The sequence below is a fragment of the Gorilla gorilla genome, chromosome 15 (genome assembly GCF_029281585.2).
Source record: "Gorilla gorilla gorilla isolate KB3781 chromosome 15, NHGRI_mGorGor1-v2.1_pri, whole genome shotgun sequence".
Lineage (NCBI taxonomy): Eukaryota > Metazoa > Chordata > Mammalia > Primates > Hominidae > Gorilla > Gorilla gorilla.
Genome location: NC_073239.2, coordinates 113,889,222 through 113,913,854, shown reverse-complemented (window position 1 = coordinate 113,913,854; position 24,633 = coordinate 113,889,222). Strand labels below are relative to the sequence as shown.

At 47.5% G+C, this 24,633-nt stretch overlaps 1 protein-coding gene across 1 annotated transcript; it reads right to left on the bottom strand.

The window, feature by feature from the left end:
* Positions 1–24,633, bottom strand: LOC109023152 (uncharacterized). The gene is made up of 6 exons (XM_063698175.1): positions 24,522–24,633; positions 12,314–12,469; positions 10,849–10,950; positions 10,617–10,761; positions 2,032–2,071; positions 1–1,632 (listed from the first exon to the last, which is right to left on the bottom strand). Exons 2-6 carry the CDS (start codon positions 12,410–12,412, stop codon positions 1,506–1,508), a joined length of 513 nt encoding a protein of 170 aa, XP_063554245.1. The 5' UTR covers positions 12,413–12,469; positions 24,522–24,633; the 3' UTR covers positions 1–1,505.

Here is a 24,633-nt window from a genome sequence, read left to right as displayed (position 1 = left end):
AGCTGGACTCCTTCCTCTACAGCACAAAACCTGCAGCCTGAAATCCCAGAGGAGAACCCCTGGTGCCTGGGTGCATGAGATTTGTGCTCTTCAAAGGAATCAACTTTATTTATTTTATTTTATTTTATTTAGACTATTTTCTAAAGCAGTTTTATGTTTGCAGAAAATGTGAGTGTAAAATACAGAGGCTTCTTGTGTCTTCCCCTTGCCCTCACATTCACAGCTTCCCCCACTGTCAACATTTTGCATGAGTGTTGCCATTGCACTTGTTGCAACTGATCAACCAATACTGACACCTTATTAATAATGAAAGTCCTTACTTTAGATTGGGGTTAACCATCTGTGTCATACATTCCATGGATTTTGGCAAATGGCATGTATCCAGCATTACAGTGGTGTACAGAATAGCTTCACTGCCCTCAAAAGCCCCTGAACTCCACCTTTTCATCCCTCTGCACTTCCTCCCAATTCTTAGCTACCACCCATCTTTCTACCATCTCCATAATTTTGCCTTTTTCAGAATGTTATATGGTTGGAATCATACACTAACTAGCCTTTTCAAACTGGCTTCTTTCATTCAGCAATGTGGACTGGAAGTTTCTCCATGTCCTTTTGTGAGCTGACAGTTCATTTCTTATCTCTAAATAATATTCCATTGTATAGCTGTACCACATTTGTTTATTCACTCACTTATCGAAAGACATCTTGGTTGCTCCTAGGTTTTGTTTAGTTTTTAACAGATTTTAAACATCTAGATTCTTCAATTCTCATGTTATTAGTAATTTAGGAGAAGAATAAAAACACAGTTTTGGAAGCGGTGAGTGGAACTAGGCCATCAAATACATTGACGGCAGATGTGCAAATCACTGCCCCTGTCCTCAAAGGTGTCTCAGATCCCCCAAGGAAGGAGAGGTCCAAAAGAGGCAGGTCCAGGGGGCTGGGATTCAGGAATGCCCCAGGAGCACCTGCTACCTCCAAACCAAACTGGAGATGCAGGACTCGCTGAACAACTGTGGTGGGGTAAAGAGAGGATAGTGAAGGGTCTTTCATCAGCTGAATACCAGCCAAATGCCAGGTGATCACCCACATTTTTAATCCCAACCAAAACTCTGTGGGGTCTGAATCAGTGAACTTGTTTTTCAGCTCAGAGAAGCAATGTAACCTGCCAGAGGGCACACAGCAAGTTAAGCACCAGAGTTGAGCTTGGAGGCCAGGCCATCTGACTCCAAAGCCATGCATGTACATTTCAAAGTAGAGCATCCCCTCCCCCACTGAGAACAAGGCCCTCATGTCCGCGTCTTTGGGATGTAGTACCCAACTTCATCCTGGATCTTGCCCAAAATTTCCATTCCAACATCTTGTTACAAATGTAATTTCCATGAGAATACGAATCTTGTCTGTTCTTGTCACTACAGCATCTGCAGTACCCAGCACAATGCTTATCACATAGTAGGCACTCAGTAAATATTTCTTAAATGAATACATTAACAAATGAATGAATAGACTCACAGTCTGGAGGAGGTGAAAAAGGAGAAACATACCTGGCTAGAGCGTGATCGAGGGCAGAGGTACCTGATGCAGCAGGAACATTCAGGCGGGGCCCCTGATCCAGCCTGGGGCATTAACGGCTTCCTGGAGGAGGTGATGCTTATGTTGAGTCTCAAGAATGAGCTAGAATCCGAAGAGGCAGGGGAAGCAAACCCAAAGCAGAGAGGCGGGACCAAGATAAGTAGAGTGGATGCATAGAAGGGGAGACAGAGAGAGGCCAGCAGAAGCCTTGTAGGTCACCAGAAGAGTCCTGGAGTCTATCCCACAGACACTGGGTGATGGTTCCAAAAGGGAGTGCAATCTATGTGTGGGCAGAGGGGTGAGGCCTCATCACCTTGAGGGAGACTCTGGGCCCTGGAGAAATAGCAAACTATAAAAGGGGTGTGTGGAAGCATGCAATAGAGAGGCCACCTCACATCACGTTTGGCAGCCTCCCCTTAGGTGCCAATCAGACCTGGGTTTTGGCCAGCTGTGTGACCTCACCTCCAGCAAGACACGTCTCCCTCTAAAGCTGTGTCCTCACCTGTAAAACAGGAGACATGTGCATGTTCCGGTCAGGGTTACACGAATTATCACAAGCACAGGGCCTGGCACACGGGAAGTGCTTGATAAATAGTAACGGTGGCTATTGATAAATAGGAGCTATTACCATTATTTATCAAACCAGCACATGGGATTTTTTTTTAAAGGTTGAAAAACACCACCCTAGGGAGCCATTAAAAGACTTTTAAAGAGGACACTGATGGGATCTGATTTGCAATTCAGAAAGATCACTCAGGCTGCTGAGTGGAAGATGGATGAGAGGAGGAGAGAAAGTCAGAGACCAGCAAGGAGGCGATTTCCGTCATGCAGGTGAGAAATGACCAGGACAGGCATCACCAGGGAGCTGAAGAGGAGCCAGAATGGAGGCATCTCGTGGTGGGGAGCTCAGCACTGGGTGATTGATTGGCCCCTGAATGAAGACTGGAGATGGGCAAGAGCAGGACTCATTTGGAACATCAGCCGAGAAAGCTGGACCAGCACCCATTTTCAATGGCATGAGGAAGCAAGGAGAAGGAACACAGCCACCCTAAGCTATCCCTCTAGAGAAAAGAGTCTGGTGAGAGCTCATGACCTCCAATGGGCCATTACCTAACACGTTTTCTTTGGAGATGAAAAGTGGATGCCATTCACCTTTGTTTTTCATTCTTGACCAATGAACTCTGCAAAGACACAGTCATGTCTCCTTGGGTTGGCAACACCACGGGCTTAGTTTAAATTTACACAAAGCTTCGGGATCCTTTTTGTTTGGGGTCAGGGGAAGCTCATTCAATGACACAGTTGGAACTGTCATGTCCCAGCATTAATTACAGAACACCATTGTTCCACGTATAGAAAGGGAACACAATATGTTTTTAGGAAAACCCTTGTGTTCCATTCGCTGGTTGTCTTTTTTTTTTTTTTTTTTTGAGACGGAGTCTCGTTTTTTCACCCAGGCTGGAGTGCAGTGATGCGATCCCAACTCACTGCAACCTCCGCCTCCCAGGTTCAAGCGATTCTCCTGCCTCAGCTTCCCCAGTAGCTTGAACTACAGGCACGTGCCACCACGCCCGGCTAACTTTTTGTATTTTTAGTTTCACTGTGTTAGCCAGGATGGTCTCAATCTCCCGACCTCGTGATCTGCCCACCTCGGCCTCCCAAAGTGCTGGGATTACAGGTGTGAGCCACCACGCCTGGCCTGCTTGTCTTTTATAAAGTTTTTTTATAAAGTTTATAAAGCAGCATTACCTGCTCAGGTGGACATGTTGCTCCAGATCGGTGGTCCCCCTCCTCCACACCGACACTCTTAGTCATGTTGTGTTTTTCACTCACATTGGTAATCACTCTTTCCTTTTGCATTTCTTGTTCTCTCCTGCTCTCTGCATTTAGCCATTCTTCTCTTTACTTACAGGAGCCTGCCTTAACACTCCCCATAATCATACTTAATATTCTGCAAATTAATAGCTGTTTTTTCCACAATCCGCCTCTCTCTAGATACATATATAGTTTTTGGCACCACTCATTGCCTCTCCCAGTTCTGCACATCCAATGTACAAGGTACGCTCACTGAATTTAAGATCCCAGTTCATAAAAGTACAATGCATGGAGAAACCATCAGTGACAGCAAAACAAGGTCCCTCAAGCCCCGTAGCTCGAGGCTCAGTAACAGATGAGAGCACAACATATCTTCGGGATAGAGTATTTACAAAACTACTTTAAAAGAATTGCATGTCATTAATCACAAGTTCTTAAAAATTGGTCTTTTCTTATTTGTTCTAATCTAGCTAAATGGCCCTGGAAATACAGTCTGTGGTTTGCTCGATAAATGCAAGTTGAAAATCATAATGTTCTCATCCAATTTCCAACTCATACATCGTGTTATGGATTTTTTTTTCTGCTAGCATTTCTCCAGTCCACTAAATATTCCAGACATACAAGAGTCTTCATTTGATTCATTCTAATAACTTTTTTCATCAATATGACTTTTGAGAATGCATTGGTATAGCAAATTAAATATTATTTATGACTTTAATTTGTGTCCTATTTGGATTTTACATTCACAGGGCCAAGTTGGCTATCATCATTATCATATTGTTTTAGACTACTCCTAAAATTAAAATCCACTCTCGTCTTTAAATGTTTTATTGTGCTTGTCGTTCTTGTTTTGTGCCGTACCGAACATGATTAATTCTGTTAGCCAAGTGCATATGGCCTGCCTGGCCACCATCCATTTCCTTCATCACGGCTGCCTGTGAGTGAGCACTTTATTATTACTTTTTTCATCTTTTCAATTACCAGATGTGCTTCCCAGTTCTCGGAGCTTCAGCACTGTCCAAATCCAAGCCTTTGCTGTGGCTTTTAAGTCCAGTGTAATCGGCCCTGGCCCCAGCCTCCTCCCGTGCCTCCCTTCCCCTTACCCACCATGCCGGCCTCCTAGCTTCCTGTCAGTTGCTGGAACACACCAAGCTCTTCCCTGCCTCTGGGCATTCCCACATCCCCTTCCCTCTGCTGGTAACACTCTTCCTTCACTTTTCCCGTGACCAGCTCCTTCTCCTCTTGCAGGTCTCCTCTTTGAAGGTTTTCCTGGACCCTTCTCCAAATGAAGCACCGTCACCATCACCACCTCCCCGATTCTTCTGCATCAGGGGCCCCACCCTTTCTCCTCCTAGCATGTATCTCTATTTGTAATATTTGTTCATTCATTACTTGTGTATTGTCTTTCTTACTGCCATACCAGGGCAAAGATTTTGACTGCCTTGTTCACTGCTGTGGGCCAGGGACTAGGATATCCAGAAAGCTTAGGTCCTCTAAGAAGAGGGGAAGGGGTGGGGAGGAAATGAGTTGGCAGCAAAACATTCCAAACCAGAGGATGTCAGAACCCAGATATTCTTCAGGAATCTCTGCCTCCCCATTCCCTTCCAGAATGTCTAGGGTAAGTAGAGAATGACAAACATTTGCCCAGACACTCTGGTGACTCCTGAGCAGGAAAAAGTGAGTATCAAGGGAATAAGGGGGTCTTGGGGCCCCATGGCTCCGTTGGGGGATTTTTCTGGTGACAGAGTTAAAATGACACTGCACTGAGGGCTGACAACACCAGAAAGGGTTGTGGTCTCTCAATTTCCCATGAAGTACTTAGAAATAATCACGTGTAGATCTTGGCTTCTAAATACCATTCTGCACTAAAACGAACCAAGGTTCCATAGAAAAATGGCTGACCTCAGGGCTTGGGCAAGAAAAAATATAAGATGAGCCAGGAATATTTTTTGTGCCAAAAAAATAAGAAAGCACTCAAAGGATGATGGAAAGACGTTCAAAGATATAGATGCCAGTGTGAAAGAGTTCCCACTGGCTAAATCTGGGACTGTTGAGCAATGAAGTATATAATAATCATAACGGATTACAACCCACTGAATAAAATAAATTATAATCCTTGAGTGCATTCTGATATAAAATAAATAAATACATAAAATAGACTAGAAGTAAAAGACAGAATCACCTGGTGATCAGAAATTCAGGCACACTTGCCTTTAAATGCCAGTTCTGCTGAGCAGGAGCTGGACATCCTGATGAGGAGTTGCAGCAGCTCTCTACCCATCTGTGCATGAGACAACACTGGCACCTTGCTCGCAGGCTGCTTTGAAAAGTAAATGAGTGGATCACTGTAATGGAAGCACTAAGCACAGTGCTTAGCACCCAGGAAACACACATGACCATCGCCAGTCTTGTCGTTATCATGATTATTCTTCTTACTGCCCTGGACACTGACAGCTGAGGCATTCACAACAGGACTTCTGAGGTATTCTAAGGAGCTCTGTTCTAGGTTCTAGGAGAATCTTCAGCTCTCGCCTGGATTCTTGTGTCTCCCTACAGTAAAATGCAATGTCAGCCCAGTGCCTAGGGGACTGACTTATTGCTCCTATAAATCCTTTCCTTCCAAATTGGGCCCTCTCAGGGTCAGCAGCCAGGAGCCTCATAACCAACTAAATGAGGCAGGAACAGAGCTAAGCCTGAAGTCCCCACGTCCCCCAAAAGCAATGGTTCCTGGTAGTTGCCTGGCACTTCCACCCAACAAGGAACCATCTCCCCTTTGTTTTGTTTACTTCATTAAACAGTGTGCAGGGAACTTCAGAGAAGGAAGCTGTGGCTTCTGAGAGTTTCACGACTTGCCCAAAATCACACAGTGGACCAGAAACAAGTTCAGTTCCCCTCTTAGAAAATCCTGCCTTTGATATGATTAAGTCCTTACAGAAACTGTACACACCAAGGACTACGGTTGGGTCCTTTGAAGAGAGCACCGGGGCTTGCCCTGAGCCATACAAAGAATAGGTGGCAAAACCAGCTGTGTTGAGCCTGGGGTCCTCCAAACACAGGCAGAGCCCAGAGGGGCCTTGACAGAAAAGCAGGATGGAAGCAGACCCAGGGTATTGGCTTATGGAGACAAGAAAAGGCAAAGTGACTGAGCAGGTTGCATGGAGCCAGGATGTTTGGCCAAATGAAAAGGACTTTCCTTTTTGAAGAATGACTTAAATTCTGATGTGCCTGGGTTAAACTAATAGCTCCAGCACTTAGGATTATATTACCTTGGACAAGCTACTTAACCGCAGTTAGCCTGTGTTTCTCCATACATCAAATGGGCTTGTATTAATCCCACCAGTTTGGTAAGTGTTGCCCTGTCCCTTCTTGTCCTTTGCACTCAAGACCACAGTTAGACATGGAGAAAATAACTAAATCACCCACACGAACCATCTCACTCCATTCCAAACAATTTGCATTATTACTATTATACAAATAATTCAGTAGAGGCCACAGAGGTTGTATGCTGCAGCCCATAAGAACAGTAATGAGATTATTATATTCTAAATTACTTATTTAGTTTAGCATCTTTGGAAATCAGAATGCATCTGAGAGCTGACATATTCTTACAATTAAGTGGCAGAAATGTTTTCTTTCTTGGTGCGTAAAATAAGCAACACAGCTAACAATAGATGATACCTTAGATATGAGAAAATATGGTAATGACTATTAAAATTTTCTTACTTAATTGTTTCTATGTGCCAGGTACTATGCTGAGTGTTTAATGGGCATCGTCTAATTTGATGGTCCCTGAGATAAATTCAATTAGAGCCACTTCAGCAATTGATATGGTTTGGCTCTGTGTGCCCACCCAAATCTCATCTCGAATCATAATCCCCATGTGTCAAGGGAGGGACCTGGTGGGAGATGACTGGATCATGGGGGCAGTTTCCCCCATGTTGTTCTCGTGATAGGAAGTGAGTTCTCACAAGAGCTGATGGTTTTAAAGTGTGGCACTTCCTTGCTCTCTCTCTCTCGTCTGCCACCGTATGAGACATGCCTTGCTTCCCCTTTGTCTTCCGCCATGATTGTAAGTTTCCTGAGGTCTCCCTAGCCATGCAGAACTGTGAGTCGATTAAACCTCTTTTCTTTATAAATTGCCCAGTCTCAAGTAGTTCTTTACAACTGTGTGAAAATGGACTACACCGATGAAGAAACTAAAGGACAAAATTATTAAGTAGCTTACACAAAGTCACATACCTAGTGTATCAGTCAGCATTGTTCAGAGAATCAGAACCAATCAGATAGATAGATAGATAATAGATAGTGATTTTTACATATCTATCTATTTATAAATATATATATTAGGTATATATACATATATACCTGTATTAGCCCATTCTCGTGCTGCTAAAAAGAACTGCCCATGTCTGGATAAGTTATTTTTAAGAAGAGGTTTAATTGACTCACAGTTCTACAGGGCTGGGGAAGCTTCTGGAAACTTACGATCATGGTGGAAGGGAGAGCAAACATATCCTTCTTCACATGGCGACAAGAAGGAGAAGAATGAGAGATGAGCAAATGCAGAAGTCCCTTATAAACCAACAGATCTCGTGAGAATGTACTCACTATCACAAGAATAATAGCATAGGGGAAGCTGCCCCTATGATTCAATTATCTTCCACCAGGTCCCACCCACTACACGTGGAGCTTATAGGAACTACAATTCAAGATAAGATTTGGGTGAGGACACAGCCAAACCACACCAATACCCCAAAATATGTACATAGATTTATTATCTATCAAGAGATTTGTTATATATAAAGAGATTTATTTTACATATAAAAAATACATACAGTATAAATTATATATATATACCTCTCCAGTTCCAAAAGCATGCTATATATTCTCTCTCATTCTCCCTCTAGATCTTTCTAGATCTCTCTCTATAGATACATCTATAGATCTAGAGAGAGTGTGTGTGTGTGAGAGAGAGAGTATATAGCATGTTTTTGGAACTGGAGAGATAAATATCAGAAGAAACTATCAGAATAGTTGAAAGTGTTTGCTTTGTGGATCAGGAATCAAGAGAAGGAAGTTCAGACACAGGGCTTGTGTTTTTCACTATAAGCCATATAGAACAATTTGATTTTAAACTCCATGTATGTATCACAACAATAAAAATTAGAGTTAAAAAAAAAAAGAAAACAAGTTTCCAGCACGATGAGAATCTGGGGAACTGACCACCAGTTTACCTTCTCTAACTCTTCCTTCAAAATCTCTCTGCTCCAGTTTAACAAGCCTCTTCCACCCTGATGCCTCTCTTCTCACCTAGAGAATGGGACTGCAGAGCCGCCTGGAATGCCAGCAAGTTGACCCACGTGGCAAAGTACTTTCTGATCTTTCTCTCCCTTACAGATCATCATAGTAAATGTGCTGTGCCCTAATCAGACACGAAGGATACACAAAACCAGATATGATGTGGCCCCTGCTGGACTCTCCAAGGACATATCAAGCCACTCTCCCCAACCCTGACACTGGCCTGCCAAGCTCTTTCCCACCTCAGGGCCTTGGCAGGCTCTTCCCACAGCTTTGGACATCGTCCCCATTCCTGCATCCCCTGTAGCTGGTTCTGCTTCCTGCTGCAAATTTAATTTGCAGGTATGGCCTTCCTGCAGAGGTGTGGCCATCCCTAACCAAACTAATTAGGCCCTCATTCCATTTTCTCCTCTCCCTTCTCGAAACATAACAGTTACCACATTTTAAATGTGATACCAGTTTGTTTGCCATCTATTGCTACTCAATAGATTGTAAGTGCCATGTGGGAAAGGAGCAAGTTCATTTTATTTTTAAATTTTGCATAGCACCTGGCAAACAGCAGGCCCTCAACTGAATGAATGAGAGAAGAATAGTGGCAGCTAAATGTCACAAGAGGCCACTGTGTTTACACCAAGCCCCTATATGCCTCAGTTAGTTTTGACCAGGTCTCCACTTGACTGAATCCCCAGGCATAAAAGTCTCTAGTTTAGGCATTAACATAGGAGCATGACATCAATTATTTGCAGTGTCCTGGAGTTCATACCAGTTAACACTTTATATACAGCATGGCTATGGTCTGATGCCTGTATCCTCCCAAAATCCATATGTTGAAATCCTAACTCACAAGGTGGCATTAGCAGGTGGAATCTTTGTGAAGTGATTAGGTCTTGAAGGTAGAGCCCTCAAGACTGGAATCAGTGCCCTTATAAAAGACCCCAGAGAACTAGCTTGCCTCTTCCACCATGGGACACAGCAAGAAGGTGCTGTCTATGTATGAACTGGGAAGCAGGACCTCACCAGACACCAAGTTTGCCAGTGCCTTGACCTTGGACTTTCCAGCCTCCTGAACTGTGAGAAGTAAACGCCTGTTGTGTATAAGTCACCCAGCCTATGATATTTTGTCATAGCAGGGCCCACATGGACCAAAACAAGTACTCACTCTGGGCCAGATCCCATTCCAAGCAATTTACACTCAGAAGCTCACTGGATTCTCATCACAGCTCTACTAAGTGGGTGGAGTTTTTAATCCCCATTTTACAGATGAGAAAACTGAGACAAGAGAGCCTAAGCAAGTTTCCCAATCCACGCAGTTGGTATGTCAGGATACAGACCCAGGGACTAGCTCCGGAGTCTACAGTCAACCACTGCACGATGTCCAAGAGAACAACAAAGTCAGGTACGAAACAGGATGTGGTTTGCCTTGTGAAAAGCACTCGCTGCCATTACAAGCCCTCACTATGTGCTAGACACACTCCTGGGCACTTTTCATATTTGTCTCCTTAGTGATTTAACACTGCCATCAGATCACACGATCATCCCCGCTTACAGCTGCCAAAATCCCCAGGGTCTCTCGGCAAGTGAGTTGAGAGCTGCCGTTTGAACCCAGGATTCCCTGCCTCGAAAGCCCATATGCATTTTCTGCTGCTTCTTGTGCTTTTGTGCTGGAAGAAGAGGAGTTGGAGGGTTGAGCGAAGCAAAAGAGAAAGAAAAATCAGCCAGTGTCTCCACTAAACGTTTCTAATGGCAGGGAGTTAAGCAATGGAGTACATCCCACACATAATGACAGTCACTCCAGCTTGGAAGGGGAAAGCCATTATACCTCCTTCTAAGAATAGACGTCAGCATAACTGAAATGACAATTCTTGCAATCCTCAGGTAATGAAGATTATTTTGAAATGAAAATCTTTTTTTTGTTTTTCTTTTTTTTATTTACCTACTTGCAAGGACATTTTTCTTTTCAGAGGAAGGTCGTTGAGGTCTCCCTTGATGGAAGCCCCACTGTCTTTCTGAGCGGGTAGGTCCACCTTGATCGTCCAAGCTCTGACGCTGGGTGGCTTCGATCCAGAGTGTCCCGGGGTGTGGCTGGAGGGTGGATATAGGATTCAGAGCCATGCTGATAACATGCTGGTAACATGAAGTTTCCCAGGGACAAGGGACGAGGTGACCTACCGGGTCTCTCTCCGTCAGCCTCAGAGCCCATGGGGCTGGGCACTGGTGGGCCAGGCAAGGGGAAGGAAATTCATCTCTGGAAACTGCCCTCCCAGAGGCCACCTGAAGTCGAAGACAAGAAGTGAAATTCAGAAGCCGCTCCAGGGTCACACTGTCTGTCTCTGGATCTTAGGGAAAGAGCTGCCCCCCACAGTCCCACCTGTGAATCTACTCTATCTTCTATCAGTTGTGTGGCTTGTATTCACCTTCCTGAAGTTTCTTTCCCCTTCCCCTGACTATAATTTTCTGCTTCTATCAATATCTGGGAACTCCTTGAGGGAAGGGGTCATACATTTTTACCTTCTGTTACCGGTAGAATTGTGCCCCCACCAAAAAGACGTCAAAATCCTAACTCCCAGTGCCAGCGAATGTGACTGCATTTGTAAATAAGGTCCTTGCAGATGTAAATAGTTATGATGCGGTCCTACTCGACTAGGCTAGGGGCTAATCCAATAGGACCGCTGTCAGAATAAACGGGGATATCTGGACACATTCAGGCACACAGGGAACACACCTTGTGAAGATCAGAGATCTGCAGCCACAAGCCAAGGAGCTACGAGAAGCTCAGAGGGAGGCCTGGAACGGAGCCTCCCCAACGCCTTCAGAGGGAGCACAGCCCTGCCCACACCCTGACGCAGGCTTCCAGCCTGCAGCCCTGGGAGGCAGGACGCTTCTGCTGTTTAAGCTGCTCTTTTGCAGCCTTGTGTTATGGCAGGCCTGGGAAACTAATACAGTGGGTCATGTTATTTGTCTCAATTTCACAGATGGAGAAGTTGAGGCTCAAAGAAAGGGAGCCACCCAAGATCTCATGGCAGGAAGAGAATGGGACTGAACCCAGCTCAGGCTGACCCGGGGCCCCAGGGACCCGAGGCTGTGGGAACCTGGTTTCCAGCTAGGACTTCGCGAAGGGCTCAGGGGCACAGCTCAGAGACTCCCTGCAACTGAGCCCCTCCGGGGGAGAAGAGGCCATGGAGCTGCTGGCCTCTCTGATGGGTGGGAAATAAGCCTCAGGGCCAGCCTCACCCTTCCCATGATCTTGTGCTCTTCACCTGCCTTGCTCAGGAAAGCTAGGGCCCATCTTTTAACTCCTCCTGTTAGACCAGTACCTGTTAGAAACATGAACTCAAATGTGGGACTTTCAATCTTTGCAGGACACTTCAGGGTCTGCTAAGAACCAGGCCCTCTTTGCAGTCACACACAGCAGCAACGCCAGCAAGATCTGGGGGCAGATTTTCTTCCACGTGGTTGAAAAGAGTTCCATCCCAGTGGCTGGGGCAGCCACGGCTAGGCGGAACTAGAGGACCTCTCTCCAAGACACAGACAAAGGTCTGGGGGAACCCGTTCCAAGGACCATAAAGTCCTATCCAGGCACTGGTGCCTGCCTTGGCTTTAAAACAGCCTCCTCCTTGTCACCTGTGCATCTTACCTGCACAAACAGCACCATGGATGCAACGTGTCCCCACCCCTTGCACGCCAGCCCTGCACACTCCGCCCACGTCTCTACACCATCCTGAAGAGATGTCATCTCGTCCTCTCGTTGTTCCCAGCTGAGCCAAGTCACAACGGCGTTCAGAAGGCAGTTCTGGTCTCATAAGGAGAAAGGAGACACTTGTTGGGGCAGAATGAGCACAGGGCAGGCAGCCCGGCAAGGCACATTCCCATCCCATCCCCACCTGCCACGATTTAGCTCTGTGAGCCTTGCCTCCACCCCGCCTCTTCTTCTGACCAACATCTAAACCTCCTTCAAGATTTAGCTCAAGCCTTGCCCTTGCAAAACCTTCCAGGCCTCGCCACCATGCACAGCCTGGGCAAGCTGCCCACAGGCCCCCCGTGCCCTTGACACACATACCCCCTGTATTATCAATGTCTCGGTGCTGTTTGCCAGCCTGACTGTGGGCTGCAGGGTTGGGGGTGGGGGCACTGCAAAGTGCAAGTCTATGCCGACGTATTCGAAGTGACCCAAGGGGCAGTCCACGAGCTGGCAGAGGACTTTGCTTGCATGGTGGCCTGAACTCCATCCCTCGTTATTCGGTACTTGGGTAGGGTTGGGCAGTACCTGGGAGGGTCACATTATAATTGGGGGCACTGGCCATGGGGCCAGGCTGCCTGGGTTCAAACTGTGGCTCTGCTACTTAGTCTTTCTGTAGAATCTTGAGTATGCTGCTGAAATGCCCTGTGCCTCAGCTTCCTCGTCCATAAAATGGGGAGAATACAAGTGACTCTTACGTCCATTATGTGGGTCAAATCCACATAAAGCGCTTGGAAAAAGGTCAGGCACACAGTGAGTGCTCAGTAAATGGCAACTTTTCTTCTCATTATTGACCCATCTCTCTTTCCAACATCTGGTACCTGAGTCAAAGGCAAATGATCTTACCCCAGCAGAAGAGTCCCCTTATTTATAAAACAAGGGGATTAAATGAACTGATCATCAACCTCTCTCTCACTCTATGTTTTCTGATTTGGAGGTGCATTTCAGACTGCCATGCAAAGTCCTCCCCCAGTCCCCAGGATTGTCCCCTTCCAGCACCAAACCAACACACCAGCATGCAGAGGCAGGGAGGCCACAGTGCAGGAAGGGACAACTCCTGCCAGCGGACAAGCAGAAGCATTTGTGCTGAGGTTTACAACTGTTCTTAGGAACCTTGTAGGCTGGTCTGTTTCACTACATCCATGTAGGCATTTTATTTATGCCTAGAAAGCTGAATGATGACAATTAGTTTCCAGTTCTGTAACACTGTCCCCTTCAACCAGTCAGGTCCCATCCTCCCTGCTCATTAGGGTGAAACTCTTGTTAGTGGCTTTGCAAGTCGGGGGACGGGAAATCATCAGAAGCGGGTGGGTGGGCTCCTGCAAGTGTAGACATCTCACTTCCTCACAAGGCAGCCCACGGCCCCCTCCTCTCCACCTCCCTCATGCCAAGCTTACCTCCTATCCCTGGGCAGGTGGGGCAAATGCTTATCATCTGCCTAATTGTGGAACACGATAATATGCTAGATTTCAAAATAATTAGGCTGATGGTAATGAGGGTTTGATGGTTTCTGTGCAATTAGACGGATGGACACAAACACTGTGTTTTTAACCTATGCTGGGGCTAATGACCTCAAGTGGGAATATGGCAGTGCTGCATTTTAAAAGGAGGAAAAAAATACCCTGGGAACCTCAGAGAAAATAAATCACAGGGTGGGCTCCTTCCCACAGATTCATTGCTCTGGATACCTGACCAGATGTTCCCTAGACATCAATAATGAGGGATTTCAGGCCAAGGGGGACCTGGCGTCAGAGGAGCTAGCTCGCTCGCTCTGGGTTTGAATCCTTTCTGCTGCACCTATTGACTCTGCAACATGGCACAAGCCACTTATCCTTGCAGAGTTTCAAGTTTTCATCCATAAAATGGGGATGATAATATCTACTGTGCAGGGCTCTTGTGAGTTCCTGGCACCCAGTAAATGTGTGATACAGATATGGTGGAGGCCGGGCGCGGTGGCTCACGCCTGTAATCCCAGCACTCTGGCGGGACGAGGTGGGCAGATCATGAGGTTGAGAGTTTGAGACGAGCCTGGCCAACATGCTGAAACTCCGTCTCTACTAAAGATACAAAAAATTAGCTGGGCGTGGTGCCACACACCTATAATCCCAGCTACTCGGGAGGCTGAGGCAGGAGAATCACTTGAACCGGGGAGGCAGAGGTTGCAGTGAGCTGAGATTGTGCCATTGCATTCCAGGCTGGGTGACAGGACAAGACTCTCAGAAAAAAAAAAAAAAAAAAGTGGAATAGGGGGAACAGGGCAAGCTCAGAGCAGAAGAATCAAGAGGCCAGAGCATGGCAGAGGCCTGATATGGGCAGTGAGACCTTTTCAACGGCCGAGTAGAATTGGCATTGTCAAAGGTTCAGGTAACATTGACTGTTTAGAAATTCCCTCAAAAAAAAGAAAAAAGAAAAAACGAAAGAAAGAAAAAACCTGAAGAAAAGAAAAAAAACAGAAACAACCAGCTTAATTGAGGCTTAGATTAGAGTCACAGTTCCACCATTACAGAGCCATGGGGCTTGAGAAAACTCCCTTCCTCTCTGTGAGCCTCAGTTGCCCTGTACAGTCAGGTGAAGGCTATCTCCATCTCACCTGTCAATGCACGGGGATCAAGGTCTGCAAGGTCAGACTAGAGGGTAGGGCCCTGGAAACCCCATGAATGCACCAGAGCCATCAGACAATATGGCGGTTATGAGTGGATACCCACGGACTGTTCCCTTCAAGGCAGGTGTCGGAGCAGGTTGGGAGAAAATGACCCCAGGGCATGGGCAGGTGGACAGTATTGGGTAGGGGGGCGGGTTATTCACCCAACACACATCTTCTGGGCTGTTGATCTATTCAGACCCAGGGTTCGTGCTTGAAAGACAGAAATAAATAACGTTCAGTTCCTGTCAGGTGAGGTCTCACAGCACAAAGTGACAGACCATTTAAGTGAAATTTGGAGGGGGCATAAGGGACAGAATGACTAACTCTGCCTGGACAAGCCAGGGAAGGCTTCCTAGAAAGACTCAGGCTGGGCCTTGAAGGATGAATTGATGTGGCCTGGCACCAGGCTCGGGGAGTCAAGATTAAAATTCCAATGTACCTTGCATGTGAGTGACCCAGGGAAATACATTTCTCCTTAATTCCTGGAGAGTAAACTAAAAACTTTCTTGACAACTACAATGACATGAAAAGTCAGTTTTCTCTGCCTCACAGTTTTGTATGGCTAGGCTGCTCCAGCAACCTCTACCAAGTTGTCTGCCTGTCCTCACTCTCCTTCACTGCCACTCTATCACCAGGCTGGAAATTCCTGGGAACGTCTGGTAGGGAGTCACCAACACCAAAGGGGAAGGCACAGCACCCAAGGGGGGTGGTTGGTCAGCACCAGGGACAGAGACACGGCCATCCCATGTGTCAGTCACCCAGCATGCAGCTCTTACCTAGATCCCCACTAGGGCTTTTATGACCTGTCCTCCTAATCCATATTCAGGGACACTTTCTCCTCTTATGACATTTTGTGGCACTATTAGCAAACCAGGTGCCAAGTTTTGCTGGATTCAATTCAATGTTTCAGCACTGCACTTGGAGACTTTTTCCAGGTGCCATTTTTCTCCAAACTGACAGGAGCCCCACAGATGCCAGGTATTCTGACACCCTCTGTGAGTGGGGGAGTGGGAGGCTGGAGCCCACTGGGCTCTGATCCTCGGGCCAGAGAGAGAAGAAGGGCAGATGTTTAATTGAAGGCAAGGTTCTCAGGCCTCCCATGGGCCTCACCTGAGTCCCAGGCTGATGCTTCCTGTAATCCCCGCTTATAGGAGAGAAGCCCACGGGGCTTTGCTCAGGTCGGCTCTGACTCCTCTCTGGCCCTGGGGAGCTACCCCGCTCCCCGCAGGAAGCTAGTCCAAATAGCAGAAAGAAGGAGGATCCACTCACATTTCAGTTCATGGGAGTGAGGGGAATCCTGGTGATGATGAAAAGTGTCCATCAGTCCAGTCCAGTCCATCAGCCCAAAAGTCAGAGCCTGTGGTGCTCAGCCTGTTGGTGCCACTTTCCTGGTTACCCACTGTCACTCCATGAGCCACACCGAATGAAGGTTTATGCACTGGGCTCGTGACACCTGCCTGTCTCTCAGGGTGGTTGGGCAGATCACGGAACCTTACTGGCCCTCCATCCACACTTCTCCACCCCTGTATGCCCTGCTGGACAGAGCAGCCTCTTGATATTCCTGAAGTGTCCACTCATTTTTAACTTGGGGCACTTTGCTTTGCTGTAAGTAATTAGTGCATGTTAGCCACTCATATTGTCATTAGAGCACCTGCTATGCACCAGGCGCTGTGCTAGACATTGGAACTTTAATGGTGGACACGGGAATCACACCGTCAGCCATCAAATGCCTATATTTTATAAGTATCTGCTGACCCATGGTTTCACCCAATAGACAGTGGCTTCTCAGTGTGCGAGCACCACGGTGCATCACCACAGCTCACCCACAGGAGGCGCTCCATCTTGGCCAAGTGAATAAAGACAACGGAAAATATTGTGAAAATACTGTAAAGTGCCAAAAGAACGTGAATTGTTATTAACAGCAGAAACACTAAATGTCCTAGCCATTCTGCCACAGATATGAAAATCAGAAGAAACAGAAAGATAGAAGATCCACTTATGTTTCAGTGAATGCAGTGGTGCTCAACCTTTTTGGCACCAGGGAACAGTCTCATGGAAGACAATTCTTCCATGGACCAGCAGGATGGGGGTGGCGGGGAAGGTTTCAGGATGAAACTGTTCCACCTCAAATTATCAGGCATTAGTTAGATTCTTAAAAGGAGCACGCGGCTAGATCCCTCACATGCACAGTTCACAATAGGGTTTGTGCTTCTATGAGAATCTTTTTTTTTTTTTTTTTTTTGATGGAGTCTCGAACTGTCATTCAGGCTGGAGTGCAATGGCGCGATCTCGGCTCACTGCAACCTCTGCCTCCCAGGTTCAAGTAATTCTCCTGCCTCAGCCTCCCCAATAGCTGGGATTACAGGCGCCTGCCACCACGCTTGGCTAATTTTTTGTATTTTTAGTAGAGACAGGGTTTCACTATGTTGGCCAGGCTGGTCTCAAACTCCTGACCTTGTGATCCACCCACCTTAGCCTCCCAAAGTGCTGGGACTACAGGCGTGAGCCACTGCGCCTGGCCAGCTCCTATGAGAATCTTCTGCCGCCGCTGATCTGACAGGAGGCGAAGCTCAGGCGTTAATCGCCTGCTGCTCACCTCCTGCTTTGCAGCCCGGTTCCTAACAGGGCATCCACCAGTACCAGTCCATGGCCCAGGGGTTGGGGACCCCCCGAGTTAACGGAAGCCAGGGGAATCCCGGTAATGATGAAAAGTGTAATCCAATAAGATTGTAAGGGTTGTGGGAGCTCAGGGAAGGAAGAGGTCCTTTTTTAGCTGGGGTGGTCAGAGCCTCTTACAGTAGAGGACGTATTTCAGCTTGGACATGGAGGGATGGGCCAGAGGGGTCATGGCATGGGCAGGGCTGAAGGAACAGATGAGAGGCAAGGACTGGTTGGGTTTCACCAGATCAGCAGGCCTTGGGTCCACTACATCAGATCTTCAACAGTTTCCCAGGCCCTTCCAGAATCAGGAGCTACAGAGGAACCCAGGAATCTCTCTTTAACCAGTTCCTGAACAAGATTCAGGTGCAGAAGCAGAGCTCTGGGTGGACCCACAAGTTCCAAATGGGGAGGGAGGATGAGGTTATAGGCAAAGGGCAGACCACAATGGCCCTTGGATGATGAACTTTAATCTGAAGGGAGCCAGGGAAGGCTTTAGAGTGGAAAAGTGGCACCATCATTGCTGTGAATGTAAGATGAAAGATAGATTTGGGAAGGAGAGAAACTGGAGGCAAGAAGCCCTCCTGGGAAACTGTTGGAATCATCCGGGCATCAAGTAATGACAGCCTAAACCAGAGTAGAGGTAGCAGTGATAGAAAGAGGGGGATGGAACTGAAGAATATGATGGAATAGAATTGACAGGACTCGACAACTGATTGGATGTGGGGGAATGAAGCCAGTCAAAGATGACTTATTCAAGATGCCTTTGGTGTTTTTAATATAAAATATAAATATGAACACACACGATCATATATTCTTTAATACTTATCTGATTTGAAGAAATAGCCCCCTATCTCTCAGCTCCCAAAGACTTAGAATGGCTCAAGACAATCTTAATAATGATGTATTTTACAGTATATGAACTTTGCTATCTGTGGTAGAGGCATCAAAAAGTCAATATGAGTAAATTGACAAGCCTGTCAATGAATGAAATTAATTTTCTTTTTCTGCTGCATCGCTAAACATAATTTCAGAATGTCACGGTAATATTCACTGTCCATTATCATGGCTGTGCGACAGAGACAGTCAAGTTAAAATATGCAAAGAAATGGCTATATCATAGCATCTAAGGCACAGGAAGCACACGTACCCACTGAAACAGGCATTTGCTCCAGCGAGTACACAGCCCATAATATCTTGTCTCAGAATTTGTCCAATTTGCAGCTGAGAGACCTCTGCCCTTTGAACGTGAGAAAATGGATTTTAACCTGTTGCCCAGTTTTAACCTACACCCAAGTGTTCTCTAGTAGAACAGATGGTCAGGCCTAGGATGAGACCTTAGGGATCAGAAAGTCTAGCCTCCTGGTTTAGCCTTAGAAGAAAGTCTCTTTCTCTTAGGGAGACCTAAAAAAGGTAAGTTTTATACAAATGTTACAGATTGGACCAATGCGATAATATACTCATAAGTTAGCAACATAAAACCAGTAAGGAAGTATTTTAACTAAGTTCTGTAATTTGGGGTGTGGTTACCTATGCAGCACATAGGTAAACAGTCCTTGTCTCTCATCTGTTCCTTCAGCCCTGCCATGACCCCTCTGGCCCATCTCTCCATGTCCAAGCTGAAATACCTCCTCTACCATAAGACGCTCTGACCACCCCAGCTAAAAAAGTCTCTAAAGAGACTTAGGAGAAAGTCTTTCTCCCTAAGAGAAAGAGGCTTACAGAGGATGCCACACAGCAGAGCCGGGATTTGAACCCAGGCTTCCCAATTCTGGAATCTGGTCAGAATCAGCAGGCCCTTCTGCTGAGGAGGAGATGAGAGAAGGGCTGCCTAGAGGGTGCGGCCACTATCTCTGGAAAGAAAGCAGAGATCAGCTTGATGAGCCCAGAAGAACATGTGGGCGAGAATGCCAGCTCATTGGTGCAGTCAACCAGTCAATGAGCAGGTGCTAGGGACAAACAGTGGTTTAAGCTTTGGGGGCTCAGCAGAGAACCAAACACAGAAAGCCTCTGCCCTCACAGAGTTTACAGTCCAGTGGGGGGAGACCAAAGTGTGTAGTGAATAAGTAAATAATCAAGGAAAATGCGGATTGTGATGAATGCTCTGAAGGAAATGAACAGGGTGACAAGGGAGAAGGGAGGTGGGAGGTGACCTAGTGTGGATGAAACGGACCTCCCTGAGGAAGGGACTCCCAGTGTCTGGTCCTCTGAGCTACTCTTTGCAAAGAAACAGAACAGGAACAACAGGGTCCATTTCAACTGCTTCTTGTGTCCCCTTTGCAGACTGTGAGCTTGTTTAGACCTCTCAACAGCCCAACAGGGTACGTCCTGCTGTCCCCGCGGTACTGACAAGGCCACTGAGGCTCAGAAGACCCGTTAACAGTCCAGGAAGTGGGTACAGGACCCACACCCCATCTGTCTGAGCCCAAAGCCTCCGCCCTTAACGCTGCCTCACGTGCAGTTTTGTTCAGTTCAGCATCTCTCATTTGGGTTCTGCTTCTCTCTCTACTTGGAACTTTCCAGAAGGCAGGCCTCCTAAAACCTGTCACAGCTATGAGGCAAGGGTTGATGGGTTCCCTCAGGAGCCCACGTTGTATCAGAATCAATGTAGGCTGCAGAGCCTGGCAAAAGCCACCATGGTGGCCTCGCGATGTCATGAAAATAAGGCTGAGGGTCAAGGCTTCAGTAAACCAGAGGCCCCTGCTGGGCCTCACTTCCCTCATCTCTAAAATGGGAATAAAAACACACCCTGCCTACACCGCAGGCTCTTGGGAGAATGGAATGAATGGGAAAGCGAATGAAAAATGTCAGTTTACACATCGCCTTCGCCACAGCACACTCTTGGGGGGCCAGTGTGTATCAAGCACCTGCAAATATACCAAGAACTTTACTGCATCAGTGTCATCAGTGTCTTTATTCTGAAGATGGCCATGTGAAGACTCGGAGCAGTTAACTGATTCATCAGCACTACAGGGAAAGCTAGAAATCAGGTCCTTCTGAAGTTAAAGGCCACGATCCACCACCCTAGGGAGAAATATCTTCATCCTTGGCCAAGGCAAACACTCTCCATGCCACCTCTCTGCTGTAGCCGCTCAGTGGGTGGAGTCACAGAGACTTCCCATGGGGGCTTCCTCAGGGTGCCCGAGCAGAACAGAGAGGGGCAGTCGCTGCAGAATGGACCCTTTCGATGATGCACTTTATTCCAGAACTGGAATCCCACAGCTTCACACGCCCAGACAGAAAGAGTTCCCCGGTTCTGGGCCACACCTAAATAGCTTTTTCTTTCCTTGCCGACAGAGGAAATTGCCTTGTGAAAGCCAGTGGCCTTTTTTATTTTCTCTCAATGGTTGGAAGGGTTTTTTGCCTTCCAGTTGACAACGTGGATGACAAAGATGGATTTTCTGAGCAAATATTTGTGTTGTTTGTGACCGTGTTTGTGCGGCACAGAGCAGGCAGCTGGGTAATGGAGCCCCTCTGGGAGAGGAGCTGAGGACTGAGTTTTTTTGCACCTTGGTGCTTTTGGGCCATGCCACTAATTGGAACTTACTGTCCCATTAATGAGTTTTCTCTGCAGAGATTCGTATGACCACTTCCACTCTAAAGTCCCTGCCTAATGGACTATTGAACAACAGAGAGCACACACAGCTTCGTCTCAGGACTCCCTTTCAACATACAGCAGTCCCCAGTTAATCCCGGGCTTAAAAACCAGAGTGGCAAAGTGACTCCCAGGCCAGCCCCTGGAAAAAGGCCTAAATTGGTATGATGTAATTGCTCTCCCGCCCTGAAAAAGGCCTGCGTGGCCACCATCTGAGCAGTGGACGCCAGGCCCCTCGGTGACCAAGAATCAATTTTTATCCTCAAGATGCCACACTTCCATTTCTACTCATTAGGAGCCTGATGATGACCCCAGTGAGTGAGGCTCACAGAACCAGAGACTTCAAGCAGCTGCCTAGGAAATGGGTCAATGCTAAAAGTGGGGTCAGCCAGAAAGGTCGGTCCCCAAGATGCCCAAGGGAGAGACAGGCAAACATGCTCTTCCCAAATGGAATGGGACGAGGATTTCTTCTTCTCCAGAACCTCCTTGTTTCACCTTGACTATAGCCTGCTAAGATTTGCAGCACCTCCTATTCTACGTAAAATGTAAATCTGATTGCCGATGGCCCCTCCCTGCTCACAATCCTTCAATGGCTCCCTGTTGTCCTCTGAGTAAAATCCAAGCTTCTTAGGGTGTAATACAAGGCCTCAGTCTGCATCTCCAGTCTTACCTCCCTCCCCCACGTGCCTCCTCAGACTTGATCCCTAGAAATACCCAGGTGCTATGGGTTAGGGTTAGGGTCCATGTGCCTTTGTTGTTTTGCACCCTGAGCCTTACTGCAGCTGCACCCCCTTCCCAAAAGTCATTCTGCCCCCCTCTTTCTGTCCTCCAGGCCTCACTGCAGATTTATTCCCTTGCAGAAAACTCCATGGTTCTTAGTGAAGTTCCCTCGCTCTGTTCCCACAATAGCCTATGTTGACCACAAACACGGCATTCATTGCAGAGACCTGAAATTATTTGTTTGGGTGTCTTTCCCGGCTAGACCAGGGTTTTCCACGTTTGGCACTACCGATGTTCAGGGCCCGTTAGTTATTTGTTGTGAAGAGACTTTCTGTGCATTGTAACAACTAAACATTTCTCCAGACATTGCTAGAGGTTCCCGAGAGTGCAGAACGGCCCCTGGTTAAGCACTCCTGGGCCAGACCCTAAGCTCCTGAGGGTGCACAGAGCAAGAGCCCATGGCGGTCAGAGATTCCTGAGAATGATCCCCACTGCCCTCCTCCCCAGCTGAGGTGTCCAGGAGCAAGATGTCTCCCCTCCCTGAACCTCAGTGTCCTCACCTATCGAATGGGGATAATGACATGTGGCTTAGGGCTGCTGAGGGCAGCAGCCATGGGTAATGCTGACAGTCAATAGGCATTGCTCTATCATGCAACTGCACATCTTACTTTTTTTTTTGTTTTGCTTTTGAGCCAGAGTCTTGCTCTGTCACCCAGGCTGGAGTGTAGTGGCATGATCTTGGCTCACTGCAACCTCCACCTCCTGGGTTCAAGCAATTCTCTTGCCTCAGCCTCCCCAGTAGCTGGGATTACAGACTTGTACCACCACACCCAGCTAATTTTTGTATTTTTAGTAGAGACAGGGTTTTGCCATGTTGGCCAGGCTGGTCTTGAATTCTGACCTGAAGTAATCCACCCCCCTCGGCCACCCAAAGTGCTGGGATTACAGATATCTTACTTTAAAAACACAGGAAACTTAGTGCTAGATTCAGATTCACCTGACCCTTGTTGAGCCCTGCCATGTCCCAGACTCTTTTTCATGAGCGTCACCCATTCAATGCTCACCATGATTGCTGTCAACATTTCACAGGTAAGGAAACTGAGGCTCCAGCATCAGCTGACTCACCCGAGACCTAAGTCATCATCTGTTGAAGCTCAGGTTGGAACCCCATCTTCCAGATCCCAGACTGCCGGGGTCTCTTTCCTTTCCAGAACTTGGCAGATGCCCTCCCTCTTATGCCCAGCTCTCATCCCACCTTCTCTGGTGGCTCCTGTCCATCCTCAGACCATGTCTTCATGCCAGTTCCTGCAGGAGTCTGTGCCCATGGCACCTGCATTTCTCATGATCCTGTCTCCCATCCCTACTAAGCCATAACCTCCAGGAGGGCTGAGATAGAGACGAGTTTCGCCAGTTTGTCCAGAGCCTGGCGCAGCACTGACACTAACCATGTATTGAATGCATGAATGGGTGAGTAATGAATAAAGAAAGGTAAGCTAACGGGACTGAACTCTAACCAGGACCATGGTACCCAGCATGCCAGAGAGAGGCTCCTCGGCTCTCAGAAGGTCTTTTCTATGCAGGTTATTCCAACCTCTTCCAGAGACACTGCATACTTACAGAAGCCCAGCACACAACATTAAACGGGGGTGATTACATAGCAGCGACACTCAAAGCTGCATTTTTGTGGAAGTGAGGCTCAAGCTCAGTGATGCATGGTCAAGCAGAGGCTGAGGCAAAGCCATCATAGCCCAGTGGTCAGTGGATGTGGAGGGACTTCACCTGAACGTTTGGGCCCCTGACTTCGTCCAGTTCCTCTACTTCCCCGTGCACTCTGAACCCCAGCTCTCCTACTGTTCCAGCGTCCCCCAGACACCGCCGGGCCCTGACCGCTGCTTTCAAACCACTTGTATGCTCCTCCCTGTGGTTTCAGCCTCCGCCTAGATGTGGCGTTCCCGGAAGGCCGTCCTTCCCTCCCTCTTGGACAAGCCCCCATCTTGCCTGCATTTCCACAGCACCCTTCTCCAGCTGCATCCCTATCAAAAACCATCAAACCTGGCTGGGCGTGCCCACCGCCCAGGCGGTGGCTCACGCCTGTAATCCCAACACTTTGGGAGGCTGAGGCGGGTGGATCACCTGAGGTCAGGGGTTGGTGATCAGCCTGACCAACATGGTGAAACCCCATCTCTACTACATACAAAAACATTAGCGGGGCGTGGTGGCGCATGCCTGTTAATTCGAGCTGCTTAGGAGGCCGAGACAGGAGAATCGCTTGTACCTGGGAGGCAGCGGTTGCAGTGAGCCGAGATCGCGCCATTGCACTCCAGCCTGGGCAACAAGAGCGAAACTCTGTCTCAAAAAACAAAAAACAAACAAACAAACCCTCAATGCTTAGCTCTTCCGCTGCAGCACCCCTAGTGCCCGGCACGTCACACCTGCTCAGTAAACTCGTCCAAGATGGAGGAATGAATGCATTTTGCACAGGTACTCACGTCTGGGATGTGGTGGCCTGGTGCCCCTGGACGCTGAGTCTCTGTAAGTCTGCTGCTTATTCCATAATCACCAGGCAACCCCGTGATGAGGACTCCACATCTCTCATGAGGC